The sequence below is a fragment of the Phalangium opilio genome, unplaced genomic scaffold (genome assembly GCF_054372755.1).
Source record: "Phalangium opilio isolate 3A_F unplaced genomic scaffold, DU_Popi_V2 ptg000662l_1, whole genome shotgun sequence".
Taxonomy (NCBI): domain Eukaryota; kingdom Metazoa; phylum Arthropoda; class Arachnida; order Opiliones; family Phalangiidae; genus Phalangium; species Phalangium opilio.
The window spans coordinates 1,681,986-1,701,002 of NW_028324246.1; the positions used below are offsets into that span (position 1 = coordinate 1,681,986).

Genomic DNA, 19,017 nt, shown 5'->3' on the forward strand with positions numbered 1-19,017 from the left:
AGGTACTTGAAAGAAAGAAGTTTATCATCAAACGAGCGACAAAGTGAAAAAAATTTAGCGCGCGTGTAAATCGATTAACATCGTTGCTAAATATTATTTAATTAGTCAATAACCCTAATTATCGTTAAATTAAAACGGACTTAAATGCAAATTCGTGTTTATTTTATTATATTCGCGTGAAAGTCGGTTGTTGCGCGCTCGTGAAAACTTTTTCGATATTCTTTATTTTTTGGTTGTGATATTTCGGGTCTCACGCCGCTGTATGTAGTGATGGCCGACGAGCATGTCGAGAATGGTGAAAATGTAGACGATATTACAGATTCTAGGATTTTAGATGTTTCCGAAGAACAATCTACAGAAGATCAGGTAAAATATGCGAAATTAATTAGTAAAATTAATGCTAAAATCGCGGTCGAATACCGGTTTTGAAACGAAAAATGTTAAGCCTTGGTCTAGGGTTAAAAAAATGGCCGGCATAGCTTGTAAGGTTAAAGGCCTACATAATATTAATAAGTGCTTAATTCTAAGTTAATCGGGATGCTCTAAAGGTCAAATATCTGTTTGATTAGTAATTTTTTAAAGTATTTAAGCGCGAATGTGTTTCATTGTTAAAATCGCGCGTTTTCTGACCATTTTTGGCAATTTTGGAACAAACCTTTTCAACAGGAACTAGAAGCTATCAAAGCTAGAGTTTTAGAAATGGAGGAAGAGGCGGAAAAACTAAAAAGAATGCAAAGCGAAGTCGAAAAACAAATGAGCATGAGTCCGCCCTGTAAGTAAACAAAATGCAAAAATTAACATGATATAAAACAAATTGAGGAATCTATTTTAACGTTGGTTATTCACTCTTGTTAGCTGGATCCATAAACTTATCAGCTGAGGAAAAAATGGAGGTTGATTCACGGTCCATATATGTTGGAAATGTAAGTGTGAAATTAACTTTAATGTAAAAAATTAATTCATTCAATTACAATGATGATTATACACTTATAATGCACATGTTAGACTTATGAATGCAAAATGATTCTTAGATTAATCTGATCCATTTAAATCCATATTAATTAAATTTAAAATAGTGTTTAATTTAAATAGTTTAAAAGATGATATTGTTTTGGTTTTAAGGTTGATTACGGGGCAACAGCTGAGGAATTAGAACAGCATTTTCACGGGTGTGGTTCCATAAATAGGGTTACTATTTTATGTGACAAGTTTTCTGGTCATCCCAAAGGGTAAGTGTCATTTTAACAACAAGTGTTTATTTATAACATTTTGACGCAATAAAATCATGTTTATTAATTATGCTCTGTGTGTGTTTTTTTTTTTTTTTTTTTTTTTTTTTTTTTTTGAATAGTTTTGCATATATAGAGTTTACTGATAAAGACTCTATCCAAACTGCCATGGCTCTAGATGAATCCCTATTCAGAGGAAGACAGATTAAGGTGAATATTTATTTTCTTTTGTTTGGGGGGTTTCTTTTTTTATTTTTTGGTGTGTCAGGGTCAATTGGGGTCAACATTACAGATTAAGGTAAATATTTACTTTCTTTTGTTTGGGGTTTTTTTTTTAATTTTTTGGTGTGTCAAGGGTCAATTGGGGTCAAAATTACACAAAAAGGGTTGTAAAATGGTTCAGGGGGATCTGGAAATTCCAGGGTTTTTTAAATAGGCAAAGAAAAAAGAAAAAAATCACTGAAAATGCAAGGAATTTTAATTGTAATTAGGCCCAATATAATGGCCATTTATTATGGATATAAAAATAGGCGTGAAAAAGTTGTTTAAATATTTGTGAATTTTAAAAATAGGCCCATAAGGTAGATTGTGTCTAAATCAAACAGAGTTATCAATTACCAATTTGTTTTCTTTGTTGATTATGAAATCAAATATTGAATAGTTAAGCCTTGGCCAATGATAAATACACAGTTTTCAGGCTAGGAGGATTCATACCATTTACACAATAGGCCAGGCTACCTCAGTCTGGGAAATAGCAGTACACTTCCTCTAGTCCAAAACTAGTTTATTAATTGCTTGGACTAGTTTTTAAATTCAAGAAGAGGGGGGGGGGGGTTACTGGTCCTGGGGACCAGTTTATTAATTGCTAATCTAGAGGAGAACAAAGGCTGGACCAGTCCAGAGACCAGTTTATTATTTAGGACACTGGTCCCAAGGTCTAGTTTAAAAATATCCTTATTTACCAGATTGGGCTACCTGGCACTGTACTTTTGTCCAGCCTGGTCTCCTTGTATAAATCCTCCTTGTCTGTAAACTATGTATTGAGGAGTGTAGATAGTTTTCACTAAAGGGGCTACAGAAAATTCCGTGGGCATTTTGTTAGCTTGAACTTCAACCTGGAAAAGCCAGGGAATTTCAAAATGGGCCAAAAATGTTGGGGAAATTTTAAGAATTTGAAAAGGCTATTTGGTTAAAATGGCTATCTGCCATGTAACCATCCAGCTTTTTGTTTTAAACTCTGATTTAGGGACGTTTAACCAGACACTGAAATTGGGGAGCTAGCAGGGTTGCCACAGTACCTGGAAAAGTCAGGGAATTTGAAAATTGTCCTAAAATTCAGGGAATTTCCTTTGCACACCGACTTGAAAATGTGTAGTCACAGCCAACTATATGCACCAGCTCAAATACGGGACAATGATAAGGTTCTATAGGCCTACATTAACTGTTTCTGATAGTTCCCAATAAAGTCTTATTAACTACTTTCAATTAAAAACTGTGATAAAATTAGCATAATTGTAAGTACAAAGCTGATGATAAGTATGGAATTTTTAAAGGCTGCATTCTTACTTTTCTGTTAGTGTAAGTTTGAAAATTGGTCAGGGAAATTGGCCTTAGTATGTCAGGGAAAACCTGGAAAAGTCAGGGAATTTTAAAATAAAAAAATCTGGCTAGCTTCACAATGTTTTTTACATTAAATATTGAAAAATGTGAATTAAACGCAATTGTTTACTTATATTTAGTATAATGACAGTTGGGCCTAAAAACTTCAGGGGGAATCTTTTATAAAAAGGTCAGAGGGGTCCTGAAAATTACATTCAAATTTCGTGGCAACCCTGTTTAATGAAGTGTTGCCAGGCCCTTTGTTAGTAAGCAAAGCTGGGGTTCCAGTGGATCCCCTACTGGTTTAACTTGGCGTTCCTAAGGAAAGTCACCTACCTTGTTGGGGAACCACTGGAAGGGTTAGGGCGCTGTGCTTTAAGGTGGTGAAGGACTGTGCTGGGAACTTTCTCTCTTGCAGTCTCTTGACTCACCAGGGGCATGGCAATAAAAATTTCTTCCCCCTCCTCAGAAAAGGGGGGGGGGGTGATCAAACAAAAGCGTTCCCCAAGAAAATATGGGGAGGGGCGCCTAGAGTGGTACTAAAACTTTTCAAAGCGACCAATTTTTTTGGAATACAGAAAAGCCCTGTAACTGTAAGTTGATGAGAGTTGACACTATAGAGAAAGCTATGGCGCCCCTTAACCCCACACATAGTCAAGTCAACTCCTGTTAATAGGAGCTACCCCACCCCTAATTTCACGCTTGTCCACCAACTTAAATGGGACTATTCAGTTGGTATTTCTTCTATAGATTGAGAAGATAAACATATACAATTGATGTTAGATTGAAACGGTTTAAGTTAAGGCGGATTGGGGCCCGAACCCACTGCATTTTGGGGACGGGGGGTTGAAGTAATGTTTGACAGAATCATGGCCCGCGTAGTACTACATTCTGCTTAAAGATAAGGCCAAGTATATTATGATGGAAGAAAGAAAAAAATCTTCTCTGGTCGCTAGAAAATAGATTTTTGGGCGATAATAGATAAGAGCTGAGCAGCGAATAAAAAGGCCTCCTACCCACCCACATTTTATATGGGCAAAGCTGACCTATTCGCTCGTAAAAATAGTTTGGAATCTATTCCGGGCGAACGGGGTGAGCGAATGGCCAAAACTATGTCAGACTAGGCGAACGGAGTAGCGAACTGTTCATGACGGGCTGTTCGCTCCGCTCCTCCGTTCGCTCCTCAATTCGCCAGGTGTGAACCAGGCTTAAGAGGAGTAGTAAGGCCAGTTTTTTTTTAGTTTCCCTCCCCGCCAACCCATGGGTCTGAGATGTAGTTCGAAGTATTTAGGAGAGGTATTTCTGTGACCGCTGCCTTAACCTGCCGGTGCGGCTTTAAGTAGCTAACATTCGGCGGGCGTCCGTAGTCTCTCTTAGTAGCATGACGCTCGGTATCCTCTCAATACTTTAGTTATGTAACATGATTCTTTACCCTTTTTATTTGATCTCCCGCTCATCAAACTTCAGATGGGCATCGTACCGTGCTAGGGTGAATTCTATAACTTTTTGGTATTTACTAAATCCTCAGCAATCAACCCACAAACCTTGTTGTCTTGACGTGGGACAAAAACCCACAAGCGCATGCGCCTTTCAAATAATTAAGTAGCGCTAATAGAGTAATGATGAGGGAACTTTATACATGGCGTATGTGATTCGGTTTAGTAACCTTGCTATAATAAATGTAAAATTATGTTGGGGGAAGAATCATGTTACAATTACACCGCCCCTTTGTAGTCGTACACTTCTCTCAAAGAACAATGTCAATGAATGACAGAACAAGTCTCCGAAGGGCGGGGGACGGTAACCTCGTGTTAGTCCCGTGGTGCAAACGACCTTGGGTTACTCCTGGACAGTCTCTGGAGGTGATCGAGACGCGGGGGGGGGGGTTACAAATTGTACAGTTGAAGTCTAGCGCCACTTACCATGATTCTTGTTAATTAAGATACTGACTTGATGAGTGAATAATTGTCATCCATCAGGTGAATCCCAAGAGAACGAACCGACCGGGTATCAGCACGACGAACAGACCACCTCGCAGTCGTTTCCGCGGCGGGGGAGGAGGTGGAGGTGGTGCAGCGGGGAGGGCGGCTTCTTATCGCTCCCAGTTTTATGGGGGATACCGCCCGATGCGCCGCCCATTCAGGCAAGTCTATTATTAACACCAACTCTAATCTTTAGGCCCTAACAAATTATTATAAATAAACTAAAAGGACAAATCACCCCCGAAAAAAAAACGAACGGTAAAACCAATCGAAGCTTTTCCTCCGCTAAAAAAAAAAAGAATAATATAAACTAATTAACAAATTTTTATTAATGGGAGATAAATATAACGAAATTAAATAAATTTAGGTTAGGTGATAATTAAAATTTAGGAAGGTATTAATTAGAAAAGTCCTATTTAGGTATTTTTAATGTTTAAATAATAAAAACCAGACCAGGTTTTTTAATAACGTAAATATAGGTTATTTATTACGTATTAGCTTATTTATTTATTTATTTAATTTAAATTTTAATTAGGATTATTTTAATTCTAGTTAGGTGATCATTAAGTTATATTTTTGCGGTAGTAATTATTAATTAATTAACTTAAAACGACCTTAATTATAGATGCCCAATTAGATGAATATGAATTTAATTTGGTAATTAATGAACTAAAACAGCTGATGTTTATTGAATCTTTAGGGTCTTTATCGTTAACAACGGACTTTATTGGGGAATGGGTTAAAATAATTAGATGAATTTTGATACCTAAACAAAATAATTCCGCTAATTATCAAAAACAAGCAAACAATTTAAGCAAAAGTGAAAATCTCTCTTCTCCTATCGCTCGTTCGTTCGTTCGTTCGTTCGTTTGTTCACACGCGTTTATTTCTACGCTTGCTGATTTCGGGATAAACAAACAAACAAACAAACAAAACTTCTGCTAATTTCATTTTTTACGCTCCGAAGAAGTTGACTTAAAACTCTCGCTAAATGAAAAATGAAAACATGATTGTTCTGTTTCGCCCAGCATTTTTTTTTTAACATTAATTTTAACTAATCAAAGTTGTTTAAAAGAAAAACAATATTTAGATGTTTAATGATAATATTGTCGTAGTTTCTACGCTTCTGAAAAGAATTGCTAAAAAATTATAATATAATATATATATAGATTAATTAACGAGTTAGTCATCGGATTGTTTTTAATTAAAAAGCCGGTTTTAGGTGGTTTTTGAGTTTATTTGGAATTAGGGTGGTTGAATTGGGCTTGATTTTAGCAACGATTTAAGCCAAATTTGGTCAAAATCGGACCAAAACTAAGAAAGTTACGTTAATTTTTTTTTTTTTTTTAAACTGAAATTAAATGTAGCTTTGTCAATTTGGGTCGGATTTTGACCTAATTTAGCTTAAATTGTAGGTATAAATTTAATCTTGATTTTAGCAACGATTTAAGCCAAATTTGGTCAAAATCGGACCAAAATTAAGAAAGTTACGTTAATGTTTTTTAGTTATAACTGAAATTAAATGTAACTTTGTCAGTTTTTGTCCGATTTCGACCTAATTTAGCTTAAATTGTAGGCCTAAATCGAACGAAGCTTATTTAAGTACCTAATTCGAAATAAAATTAAATTTGACCATAACCTGTTTTTTAAATTATAAACAATAATTGTGCGGGGTTAAAATTGCTAAAAGAAAAAACAAATTTGTTTTTTGTCAAGAAAGCTGTGACGAAAAAAAAATTAATAACCGCAGCTTAATGTTCTAAAAAAACAATACAATTAGTCACAACAATAAGAAACAAGTTTATATAAAAAAAATATAGTTCCTAGGCCTTTGTTCTTTTTCAAAATCTCACACTTTTTCTATATCTCTCTCTCAATCTGTCTCTATTTTTACCAAAAGTTGTCGCATCGTCCAACGCTAATTTTAGTCAATTTTTTTCTCGTTTTTATTTATAGTAGGCCTCAGATATTACGTCTACTTATATAAACAAACAAACAAATATACCAAAAAAAACAAAGATAAACATTTTTGCGTGAAAAACAAACTGGTTTTTGAAAAAAAACTAAAGAAAATAATTAATCCGAAATTTCCTGTGCCGTTTAAACGTTTAACTATAAACATCATTTTTTCGTTCTTTTATATTGGTTTATTTTTCGGCGGTCTCTTAAAAAAATTCTTAAATATATCAAATTCTGTCCTTTAAACAAACAAACAAACAAACAAGCAACGCTTTAAAACAAAAATTTAAATATATTAAGAGTAACACTGACTTTTTCTACGTAAAAAAATCTTTCGAATTTTTTTTTTTTTTCTGTGAAAATTAAACTAATTAGTAATTAGGTTTAGTAGCTAGTTAACGTCAAAATTATAAATTATATAATTTCTGTTCCCCCTTCCCCTTATTTCCCCCAAATAGCCATCCATAATTGTATTTATTTATTTTCAAATTAGAGTTAATTATGATCTCTTTTCCCCCCCCCCCCGTTTTTTCAATTAATTAGTTTAATTTAGTCAACGTTTCTAATTAAAAACAATTTATTAAAAATATAATTAAGGGTGAATCTTGTATAACAAATTAATAAAAAAGAAAATGCTCACAAATTTCAGGATTTTTTTGAGTCTCATTTTTAGGAAAAGGGGGACCCTTAATTAATTAATTAATTTATTTATTTAGTTTTAAATTTAATTAATTTTAGTTTAGAATAATTAATTAATTATTTTGACGCTTTTGGTGTTTTTTCTGATATTTGCATGAATTTATTTTCTTCAATTTTTTCCATAAATTTATTTTATTCCTGTCTTTCTATCTCTCACACCTTTCTTGGCTTCGAACGTTTTAAACCCAAATTTAATTAATTAAAATTAATTAAAAAAAAAGAAACGCACTATTTGTTTAATTATATTTAAGTCTTATCCATATTTAAATACGTCAATATTTATATATAAAAAAAATTTGCTGGTTTTAAACAGAGCAGTCATGTTTTTTGCTTTCAATTTTTTTTTTTAATTGCAAATTAAGTTTTATTGATTTAAGTTCATCCCCAATTAAGAAATTTTAATTAATTAATTTCCCTTAATTAACAGTTAATTGCAGAATTAAAATGGGATTAATTTATTCTCATTTTAAAATTGCAATCGTTTAATTTTTTTTATTTATTTTTTTACATATAAAGGAGGGTTCCGATTTTATTTTTTTATTTTGCATGTTTTTAAGTTTTAGCACTATACTCCTTGAGTGGCTTGAAAGGTAACCATACATCCGCCCCCTTTCCCACTCCCCCTTTTCAAAGGTTATCTACACGTCAAATGCTTGCTTAATTTGCATGGTTTTATTTTAGGGGGTCCTAAAGCCCCCCAAATAAACTACTATAATAATAGTATAAAACAAATATTTTTTTTTTTTTGCAAAAAAACCCAAAAAAAAAACCAAAAAACTATTTTTCTTTCAAATTTCAGAGCGAGACGTTCGTGGTATTACCCTTATTGAGGTTTTTTTTTTAACAAAAAAAAAAGACCCAGAAAAAATTCAGCTGGGATTTAAAGAAGTAAAAACGAAAGATAAAGATATTTCCCCCCATTTAAAATTTAATTAATTCGCTTCCCCTAATCTAAATAAGGTTAATTAATTTAGATTAGATTTAAATATCTTTAAACAAACAAAAAAGGAAAAATTCATCACATTTCATATATAGTAATCTTTAATATTTATGACGTAATGTAGGTTATAATATCTCGATGTATCTATTCAAAGAAAAAAAAATAGGTTAATTTTAGGTCTATTTTTGGGGGTGGGCCAATTTTCAACCCCCGTTCCTCTGTAAAAAAATTCCGTACCAACCATCATTGATAGCTCGCTTTTTAACTATTATTTTCAATATTAAAATAGGGATAGTTTCCCCTTTTAAAAAAAACCGGTTTTTCTGGGAATTAATTAATTACCGTAAAAACCGGATTATTTTGTTCTTTTTCCCTATTTATTTTGGTTTCTCGATATTAAGTACAAAAATCCTTTATTATTAATCATTAATGGGTAATTCCTGAAAGCTTAATTAGCTTTAAGTTTATTAATTAGGTATTCATCCCCCCACCCATTTGTCGTAGATCGTCAAGTATTTTTTTTTTTTTTTTACCGTTTCAGTCTCTTCCTAAGTGTTTAAAAATTAATTGTAATTAATATCTTTGCTAAGAGTATGAAAGATTTAGAAGGGTTTAATTAGCGTTAAATTACATCCCCCCCACGTCACACCCTTTTCCTCCGTCACCCTCTTTTAGTAGAATTAAAAAAAAAAGAAGAAAAAAAGATTAATCTCAAAAAAAAAATATTAATCTCAAAAAAAATTAATTGAAAAAAAATGTTTGAAAAAAATTATAAAATTCTTAGATAAAAAAATGTAAAATAATTAATTAAAAAAAATATGATTTTTGAAGAAAAAAATACCCAAAAAAAGAGAAAAAAAATACCAAAAAAAAGAGAAAAAAATACCAAAAAAGCCAAGAAAATAATTTTCAAAAAGAAATGAAAAAATTAAAAAAAAAGAATATCAAAAAAATGAAAAAAAAAGAAGAAAAAAGGCAAGAAAAAGAAAATTATGGAAGAAAACTAAAAAAGAGAAAAATTGAGGGATCCAAATCAAATATCCTGGTTGTCCCGACGAACCCCATTCTCAGTATCTTTCGTCCTCTCAGCAACGGATATTCAAGGCTGCTAATTCTACTTGTTTTTCTTCTCTCTCTCTCTCTCTCTCTCTTCAGTATTTTCAAAGTTTTTTTACAGGAAAATGAAAAAACAAAGTCTCTCGTTTCATTTCGTTTCGTTTTCAATCCCGGGCCAAAACAAATTAATGCGCATTTTGCTCGCTTCCAATATTTTTTTTAAAAAAAATCTCTTCTCTTCGATACATCTTTAATACAAATTTAATAGTTTGTGTTCTTTAAGAGAAAAGGTAATTAATATTGCCGTACAGTCTATTCAGTCGCAAAAAGTGTAAGAATTTAAATAAAATATTCACCAGTGGTAGAACGGTTTTAGTCTCCATACTTTATCGACGCTCCCCTAACACCCCAAACCGCGGCCTTCTCTTCAATAAAGTTGAACCTTGAAGGAGAGAAGGATGGAGTACAGTCTATTCAGTCGCAAAAAGTGTAAGAATTTAAATAAAATATTCACCAGTGGTAGAACGGTTTTAGTCTCCATACTTTATCGACGCTCCCCTAACACCCCAAACCGCGGCCTTCTCTTCAATAAAGTTGAACCTTGAAGGAGAGAAGGATGGAGTGGAAACCCCACACCTATAATGTTGCCCCTGTACCCCCACCTACAGGAACAGCCCCGTAGTCCTCCCAGAACCCTCAGTGTTTCAGTAGGGTCGTACAGTAGGGAAACGTCAAGGATGCCTGCCACCTGTGTCTTAAAAACAGAAGCTAGTTATCGTAGAAATTCAATGGCGCTACGAGGCAGCGCTTAACTATGGCCAAAAGTTTATAGATATATGAAAACAAAAAGTACACTTGCTGGTGCCATGTAATATGAGAAGCCCTCCTTTGACCCCCTCCCCTCTGATTACCTTCCCAACCGCGTCACATAGAGTAGGCTCATAAAGTAGTGGATGAGAGCTCTAGTATCAAAAATGAACGTTTGGAACGCCAGCATCATGTTCTACTTTCTATAGAGCTATTTCAATTCGGGGGGGGGGGAAAGGAGAGATTTTGAGGCGGGGTTTCGCTAGTCCCCGCCTAGGCGCCATTTTGTGCGGGAAATTTAGCATAGAGTTCTTCAGCGGCCCGCACGGATGGAGGGTGAAAACCGGCTCCGTTATTGGCAGGCTCAACTGTGACGTTTCCCCCCTTCAACTGATATAGCTCTATAGTAAACCTATGACGTCAAGAAGCTCTTCCCGGATTGGTTACTTAATGTAGGGGGTTGAGAGGAGAGTCGTTTGCTTCTCAGTCGTCTACAGCGAAAGGTGGGGAATTGTTAATGAAGTGTACTTTTGTTTTTATATCTATATACTTTTGCTATGGCCAACTGAAGGGAGGGTAGGGGCGTGCGCAATTAAGGTACAGTGAAAGACTTTCAAGGGCCTTTTCGAAGTAACAAAAAAGGGGGGGGGGTAGGGAACTCGTCATACTTATGGAACATATATTATAAACTTATGATATAATTAATTGAAATAAGATCCACCATCGATTCAAATAATTATTATTTATTTATTTATTTATTTTTTTAAAATCTCAGAGGCACTTTGAATGAAAAATAATCATCAACAGTTAGATCTATAAAAGAAAATCCACTTTTTGATTATTTTAACAATAATTATCTAATTTCTTTTTTTAATTAGGTTAATTTAATTTACAAATCCTCAAAAATAGATACGTTTTTTTTATTAGAGCCGCCATTTTTGTTTTAACGAGTGAGTAAAATTAATTAAAAATTAACGTTTTTAAAAAATATATATCAAAGGGACTAGAATATGTACACTAATTAGGGTCTTAATTATAGTTATTTAAAATAATTCGTATATTAAATAAAAAAAACCAAATAAAAATTGGTCCAAAAAACGATTTAACTTTAGACTAGGGGTTTTTTCTTCTTCTTTTTTTAATGAAACAATTTATTTGTAATTAATCATTTTAGGAATTATCTTTAATATTTTGTAAGTAATTCGTAACGGCCAGAGCTCCCCCTTGTACGAATCGAACGAAATTGTCTCCTACTAAAGGTCCCATGGCAAAAATACCTTTTTCGTTTAAACTCTGGTGCGTAAAGGGGTCAATCTTTAAGGGATTTCTCTTTGGATCCACGTTAAGCTCAGGGTTTACTCCCAAATTCTTGCCTTCATTCGGTAAAAAGGACAAGTCGGGTTTTTTGCCAATTAAGACGACGACGTAACTGGCTTTAACCACCAAGCTACTGACGTCACCACCACCGCCTTCCTGTTGAACTGGTGTTAAAATAACCGTGCGATTAGGGTTAATTCGCGATACTTGGTAACCAGGATGGGATTTGTAACGATTATAGCAGACCCCCTCGCAATCTCGCATCATTTGATGCACTTTGCGATATTCGGGGTACATATTGTCCGGTAGTTTATTAAAAATCAACTGTGGGTCGTCGACGCTTCGTCTGAAAGCGTGGATCAAAGGAATACGGTGGAAGTTGGCGGCGATGATGGCATCGGCCGCGCTCAACCCCGCTCCGACGACCAATAAGATTCCTTTGGTCGCCGAGACCTTCCTGGTCATTATTAACTTCTCCAAATCTTTTAATGTATGTATGACAAAGTCCAGTTCTTCTCCTGGAACGTTTAAGTGATTGGGTCTGTCCGATATCCCGGTGGCCAGGACCACGTTGGGCGTGACGTAGTTCAGGTTGAACGCGCGCCTCTCCCCCGTTTCCGGGTTGGAGAATTCTTGTACACCCTTTACAGACCATAAATCGTGTCGTGTCGGATGACGTTGAACCGATTTGACCACCGTGTGATCGACAAAGTACTTTCGTAAACCTTTGTGACGGACGTAGTCTTGGTAGTAACGCGCGACACTTCCAACTGTCGCTCGACATTGACGGAATGAGTTGGGTTGTCTGTTGGATTGGAATTTTTCCCATTCCCTAAATGACCAATCGGGAAGTTCCATCCAGGAACCCAAACTGATCGTTAGGATGCCTCCCTCCATGTCCTGCGTGGTTCGGGAAAAACCAATTACTTTCGAGTCTCAAAGACGCGGCGATGCGATCCTGCTGTCCTATAATTCCTATAAAATCTTATATTTTTGAACCTCTCCTATATTATCGTATAATTTCATGAAAGGTCCTATAATAATTCCTATATTTTTTAACCTCTCCAATATTACCCTATATGTTTTTAATCACTCCTATATTATCGTATAATTTCATGAAAGGTCCTATAATTTAATAATTCCTATATTTTTTAACCTCTCCAATATTACCCTATATGTTTTTAATCTCTCCTATATTATCCTATATTTTTGCATCAAATTTAACACTTTTATCGAGATTACATTTGACTAGGTAGACATCAAAATTGCGGAGCTCGCTCAGGAATTTTTATACATTACGTTTTATATTTTCCTCTAAAAACACGTTTTTTTCTCCTATAAAATCCTATAATTCCCGAAATAAATTCCTATATAAGGAATTAAAAATTTTATCTGGGCTCCCTGGCGTGACGCGATAAAAACCGATTAAAAATAATGGTACCGTTTGCCTACCTGCCAACATCCTCCGGGTAATCCTCGTCCCAAGACAGCGTGGTCAATCTCTTTATCACAGTTTCGTCTCCAGGTAAGTACCGATTCATAATCGATTCCCAAATCGGCGTCGGGGTGATTGAGCGCGTCGAAAAGCAAGGAAATTGGATTGCTGGAACGACCCTCCAATCCGCTGCTCAAAAACTCCAGGTCCTGGAGGGATAATAATAAGAATTAACTAAAAATTCGCGGAGCTGAATAGACCTTTTCTCGACATAAAAACGGGGTAGACACTAGACAGCCCTCAGTATGGGGACATACAAGGGGGGGGGGGTTGATACAAAACAACTACAGCGCAGGCGCCAAAACGCGAGATGGAAGGTAAAGTTTTACCCCCTGTTACATCATAAGTTTACAATCTATGTTCCATAAGTATGACACTTCGTAATGCTAGTGACTTATAGTACAGCTCGAGCTAGTTCGAGAACAACAAGCGAGAATTGATTGTATACACTCGGTTAATTTTGCAGTCCATTTTCCTATTTAGTCTGTACTAAGGCTTCGACAGCGCCTCACCAGGTGTCGCTTTACGAGAATCTACGACGTTTCACCTCAGTCACTTCGTGACAAGCTCTCAGTAACCAGTGACAAACTTATGGTGAACATATCTTATGAACTTATGTTAGAACCAATATATTCCCAGAATTGACTACACGCGGATTTTGCAGTCCATCTTAGGCGTCGCTTTACCCTGAATCTATAACCTGCGTCACTTTATGACAAGCTCCAGTATGTAACCAGTGACAAACTTATAGCCAACATATCTTATGAACTTATGCTCTTAGCTACATCGAAACGGTCTATTTTAGCGCAACCCAAAACCATAAAATCCAATAGTTACCTGTTCAATTAGGGACTTGTTAATGTTTTCTCGTAATCGATAGATTAAATATTCGTTGGAATGAATTGAATTTGGTTTAAAGTAGGGCCAGTTTCCCGATAACATGTACGATAAAGTGATGGCCGATGGTCCATTTCCGATGACCACCACGTCTTTGTAGTTCTCTATATCGGATGCCATTTGATCAAGCGCCGTATATTTTTATCTCTGGTTTGACCTTGGAAGGGCTACATGTGGGTTAATGGTGACGGTACAATCTGAAAATGCGTTTCACGTTCCATTACAACAACGTCTACTTTAATAGTAGACTAGTGGCACCCCGAGTTATTTCCCCGTATAACTTAATATAGTCAAAAGGGGAGCGCTGCCATTACTCTATTTATATAGTTTTCAAACTAGGAGGGTTGAAACGATTTACACCAGGAGGGGAGGCTACACGGCAGACAAAATGCAGTACTAAGTAGCCTCGCCTCCTGGTCTATATGGTATCAATCCTCCTAGTCTGAAAACCGTGTTAAAATATGTTTTATTGAGTAATAGCAATTTTATTCTTACGACACTATGGGAAAATAATGTAGAGTTTACATTATAGAGAAATAACCACGATTTTGTGATCAATGCCTCAGAGGGTACGTGTTTTTTGATTTTTAAAACAAAGTCTGTTTTTAATTAAGATATTGGGAATTTTATTTTATGCATTGTAGAGTCATTCAGTGTGTTTATATAATATTTTAACGACTTGGTAGCCCTGGAATTTTGTCAGTTTCAAGCTTTACAAGCCGCTCAAATAGTATAATAGTAATAAGTGTTGCAAGTATTATAGACTAATGGCACCTCGTGTTATTTCTCCATAGAGCTTAATACAGGTGCAAGGTGGGGGACTTCCATTAATCTATAATTCTTAAATAATTCATGATGTTTGCAAAATTACGTTAAGAAATTAGCAAACAATTAAATCTAGGCGCTTTCTTTCGAATATAGGCCTAGATGAAAATGAGGTAGATAAGTTATATAACAGCCCGCGAAACCTTATAGCGCCGGGCCATCGCTGGCGCACGTTTTAAGGCGCGTTATACGCTATTTATATATGATTAAAAGTATTACTAACCTACAGAATATAGATTAAAATCTATTTTAAAAGAGTTTGTCATATCTAATCAGTAACAACTCCCCCAAAAAATTCCGTTGCTTTAAAGAAACGTTTTGCCATTTTTTTTAAAGGAAGAAAACGTCTGGTTTTTTTAACTTAATTACGGCGTTTAATGCACGTTAATAGCCGATATTACGTCGTTAATTAGGTCAAACGAAGCCTTACCTGAGAAGGAAGAAAGGCTTTCTTAATCCTTTTAATAAATTAGATTCGTTAATCCAAGAAAACACGACGAAAATAATCGAAACGTTTTTTATAATCGGTAAAAATTTTTCCTGTACTCTCCGTTGGCTTCCCGTCGACTTTCTGTTTTGATCCGCGCCGACCTATAGGTTTTTTTGCGGGAAATAGTGGCGGTAGCGAGAATCGAATGACGTCGCCCTCGTTGGTTGCGTCACTCCTAGACATTAAAGTCTGCAGTCTTCGCGGCGCTAACGATTGGCTAGCTATAAGCGTCACGTGATAGTCTTACCGGCCGGCCTTCTATTTCACCCCTCTTTTCTTCCCCAAAACCAGCGAGCCTGCTGCTAGTCTCTCGATTTCCGATTTAGCCTTGGACCGAGGCTTAACGTTAACGTATTTTCTAATTTTTTTACATGTACTTTTGAACTTTTACCCCCCGTGTTTCTATAGGTTACTACAAAGTAATTTGGTTATTATTAATTAGTTTAGCCCGAATTCAATTAAGAGTATATCGATAATATCAAGAATAAAGTTTGACAAACGCCAGTCTTCGGAAAAAACGCGCAATAATAATTTTTGTTTTTCCTATTTCGGCGGGATTTTCAAATATTGTTTAACCACGTGTTGTCGGCGATTTTCTCTATACTTTATCAATGTTTTTAATACAGGTATCGTATTTAATTAAAATTTGGCCTATTTTACGCGGTTTAACTTACGAAATTTAAATTAAAATAAATTTTAATTCAAATAGCAATCCATCAACGTCAAAACTATATATATATGTAAATTTAAAAATAATGGAAAATTCTTTCCCTCTGTGGCCTGGTTTGACCTTGAATTTTAAATATTTTTCCGTTTCAAGTTAGGCTTAACAAACGAAACGTTTTATTATATTCAGTTGAATGAAATTTAACCTTTAGGCTTATATCAAAAGTTAATTGATAAAAGGCGTCGTCTATTTTTATTGAGATAATAAAAAATAGGCTCCATAAACTCTCATTTTTAACCTGACTGCGCAATATAATTAACAACGTGCAATTAAAATAGGTTTAGTGATCTGATTATTTCCGATCCCCATCCCCGTCGCGTACGTGTACATCGACAGGGTTCATACGAACATGGATAACAGGGTAAACCTGGAAATATCAGGGAAATTGGTATTGAGGAAAAAAATAAGGGAAAATGAAAATTACTTCGAAAAATCAGGGAAATTAAATAAAGTCAAACAAATACACTGCAGTGAGACCCATAATCTAATTCGGTGCGCTGGAAAATAGATGTTAGTTGTAGTCTCAGTGGAGAGAAATATATTTCTTCGGTGTACGGAATTCTGTATGTCGGTCTATAGCGCGAGCAGCTTGCATCGTGTTGCGCGTGATCGAGTGGGCTATGGTCGGTCACGCTAAAGTATCATTCTTCTATTATAACAACGCCGCCTAAATGCGGCATTGATTATAACCTTGCAAAGAGTGGTAAACATATGCTGATGTGACGTAGGTATAGTCTGGTAACCCTATTTGAAATTATAACACACGAAAAAACACACAAAAATACACCTGGAAATTTATCAGAAGTACTCTGGAAATATCATGGAAATTGGCTTTGGAAATTTCGTATTAACCCTGACCGAGAACTTTTAATTTAAAAAAGGCTTAGCAGCGATAAAAGTTATCGCACTTTGATGGCGCGAGAAAATATCCATAAATTATTTTATTTTCTTGGAACGCTCTAAAGTGGTCGAGGGGGACGACAGTGTTAACACAATGTATCCGAGTGCAGTCTTCTGATCAATTACGAAATCGGTTGGTTCAATTAGATATACTTGTTGTATCGTGGCGAAATTAGATAAGATTTGAATGGCGTTAAGATCCAACAATGGCTGTTTTTTGAGGACCTAACATACATTAGATAAGGGTGTTAAAAATACTTCGTTTTATCCCCGAAGTTAATTGAGGCCTCACCCCTCCGAAAGAATTTGGTCAACGAACTTAGGCCTGTATAGGTCACGTATAGATTTCGTCACTGATTTCAACGAGACAATGCCAGGGAATATACTTGTTCTAACATAAGTTCATAAGATATGTTCGCCATAAGTTTGTCACTGGTTACATACTGGAGCTTGTCATGAAGTGAGGCAGGTCATAGATTCGAGGTAAAGCGACGCCTGGTGAGGCGCTGTCAAAGGCTTATACTACAGACTAAATAGGAAGATGGGCACTGCAAAACAGTCTAGTCAATTCTCGGCTTCTCGCTTCGTTCTCGAGCTGTAAGTCTCTAGCATTACGAAGTATAGGTGGTGTCATACTTATGGAACGTGTCTTATAAACTTATGATTACTGTAAACAGCCTTCAATGGCTTAGCTTAGCCAAGTTCATAAGATATCTTCCATAAGTTTTTCACTGGTTACTGAGAGCTTATCAATAAGTGACTTTGGTGAAACGTCGTTGATTCTCGTAAACCGACGCCTGGTTGGCGAGGCGCTGTCAAAGGCTATAGTACAGACCAAATAGAAAGCCCTGCAAAACCGCGTGTGGTTAATTCTCGTGTCGTTCTCGAACTATCTCTCAGTAAGTCTCTAGCATGACGAAGTATAGGTGGTGTCATACTTATGGAACATATCTTATAAACAGTAATTTCAAATATAGTCAAGCAAACTTGCTGGAAAGTAATTTTTTTGGGGGGGGGGGGGGTTACCAAGACGCCCAGGGCCAGAGACTATATCGGACGAAATTTTTAAATTGAAAATCCCTGACTTATATAGCTTGCTTACTTTGCCAATATCCCTTACCATTTTAAGGTGTTTACCAGAGTCCACTTCACCACACCTTGCCCATATTTAGCATTGCTTGAAGCATAGTTTGATATACCAAAAGAAATCCCTGACTTTTCCCCTTATGTTCCAAATCCCTGGCTTTTCCAGGTTCCGTGCGAACCCTGAATTAATAGGCCAACATCATTTGCTTAAACTCTCTACTAGATTTGACCACATAATCTAAGTTACGAAAATAACAGACAATTATTAAGAGTTTAGCAAAAAATTAAGCATTTATTCATTGTTTAACGGTTACCTTCAACGTTAGTAAATTGTTACAAGCCACCAATTACTACTCAATATTTAGTTTGAATACATTTTGTTAGTATCACGTATAAGTATATAATAACAGTTCGTTGTCAGTCAGCAATCAAGCTCCTCTAATTAGCCGTTGGTAATTAGAAATTTTAGCCTCTTCTGTTTTTGGGTCTTTTCCAAGGTCGTCCACCGCTTCCTCCGGGTGCAAATACTCCAGGGTATGGATTGCCATTATTCCTCCACGGGGCTCTTTTCACCCTGGGTCGGTGAAGATCGAATTCGTTGTCGTGGGCAGCACCCATGACGTCTTGGCTTAGGCACACAACTCCAATGACAATTATCAGACTTAGCAAGATAGCTAACTTCATGATGAATTTAATTAAGCCTTTGCCGCGAGACTTAAAGTTAACTTTTTTCTGTAAAACGAAACGGTGAACCTTCAAACTATACGTCTGAACTGTTCCGATGTTGGACGCAAAAGATGTCTTAACCAAAGTTTGTTTGAATTTGATGGTTCCTTTTCCAGGAAAATTCTTGCATTTAAAAACCGGTTCATGTTAAATCACTGAGTGACATTTGCCCAAGGGGCTATTAATGGTTTTTTTCTTTGGATAAGGATCAAAACTATCATTAAAAACCGGTTTTTAATTCTTTATCTTTGACGGTTAACTCATTTCAGATTGTTAACTGACA

General features: G+C 35.6%; 2 protein-coding genes across 5 annotated transcripts in view; one reads left to right on the forward strand and one right to left on the reverse strand.

Moving 5' to 3' along the window:
- Window positions 1-19,017, forward strand: part of Pabp2 (poly(A) binding protein nuclear 1) — a 23,864-nt gene continuing 4,847 nt past the window's right edge. Inside the window, exons 1-7 of one of the 4 annotated variants that reach the window (XM_089862956.1) lie at window positions 1-366; window positions 667-772; window positions 856-923; window positions 1,123-1,229; window positions 1,352-1,439; window positions 4,808-4,971; window positions 6,767-8,308. In XM_089862956.1, coding sequence (XP_089719082.1) covers window positions 271-366; window positions 667-772; window positions 856-923; window positions 1,123-1,229; window positions 1,352-1,439; window positions 4,808-4,971; window positions 6,767-6,797 — 660 coding nt within the window. In that variant the 5' untranslated portion in view covers window positions 1-270 and the 3' untranslated portion in view covers window positions 6,798-8,308. Of the gene's footprint in view, window positions 367-666; window positions 773-855; window positions 924-1,122; window positions 1,230-1,351; window positions 1,440-4,807; window positions 4,972-5,510; window positions 5,847-6,766; window positions 9,833-19,017 lie in introns of those variants that run through there. The other 3 variants (XM_089862954.1, XM_089862955.1, XM_089862957.1) reach the window with 3 other exon arrangements.
- On the reverse strand, window positions 10,999-15,548 carry LOC149588308 (oxidative stress-induced growth inhibitor 1-like). Its single transcript, XM_089862943.1, has 4 exons — window positions 15,236-15,548; window positions 13,921-14,177; window positions 13,041-13,232; window positions 10,999-12,488 (listed from the first exon to the last, which is right to left on the reverse strand). Exons 2-4 carry the CDS (start codon window positions 14,098-14,100, stop codon window positions 11,442-11,444), a joined length of 1,419 nt encoding a protein of 472 aa, XP_089719069.1. The 5' UTR covers window positions 14,101-14,177; window positions 15,236-15,548; the 3' UTR covers window positions 10,999-11,441.

What these genes read in the sequence shown, in the direction of transcription:
- LOC149588308 (XM_089862943.1), bottom strand. Translation starts at nt 14,100, where the DNA reads ATGGCATCCGATATAGAGAACTACAAAGACGTGGTGGTCATCGGAAAT. An exon ending in ACAAGTCCCTAATTGAACAG is followed by an intron (nt 13,233 to 13,920) that starts GTAACTATTGGA and finishes TTATCCCTCCAG; the next exon opens with GACCTGGAGTTTTTGAGCAG. An exon ending in TACCCGGAGGATGTTGGCAG is followed by an intron (nt 12,489 to 13,040) that starts GTAGGCAAACGG and finishes CGAACCACGCAG; the next exon opens with GACATGGAGGGAGGCATCCT.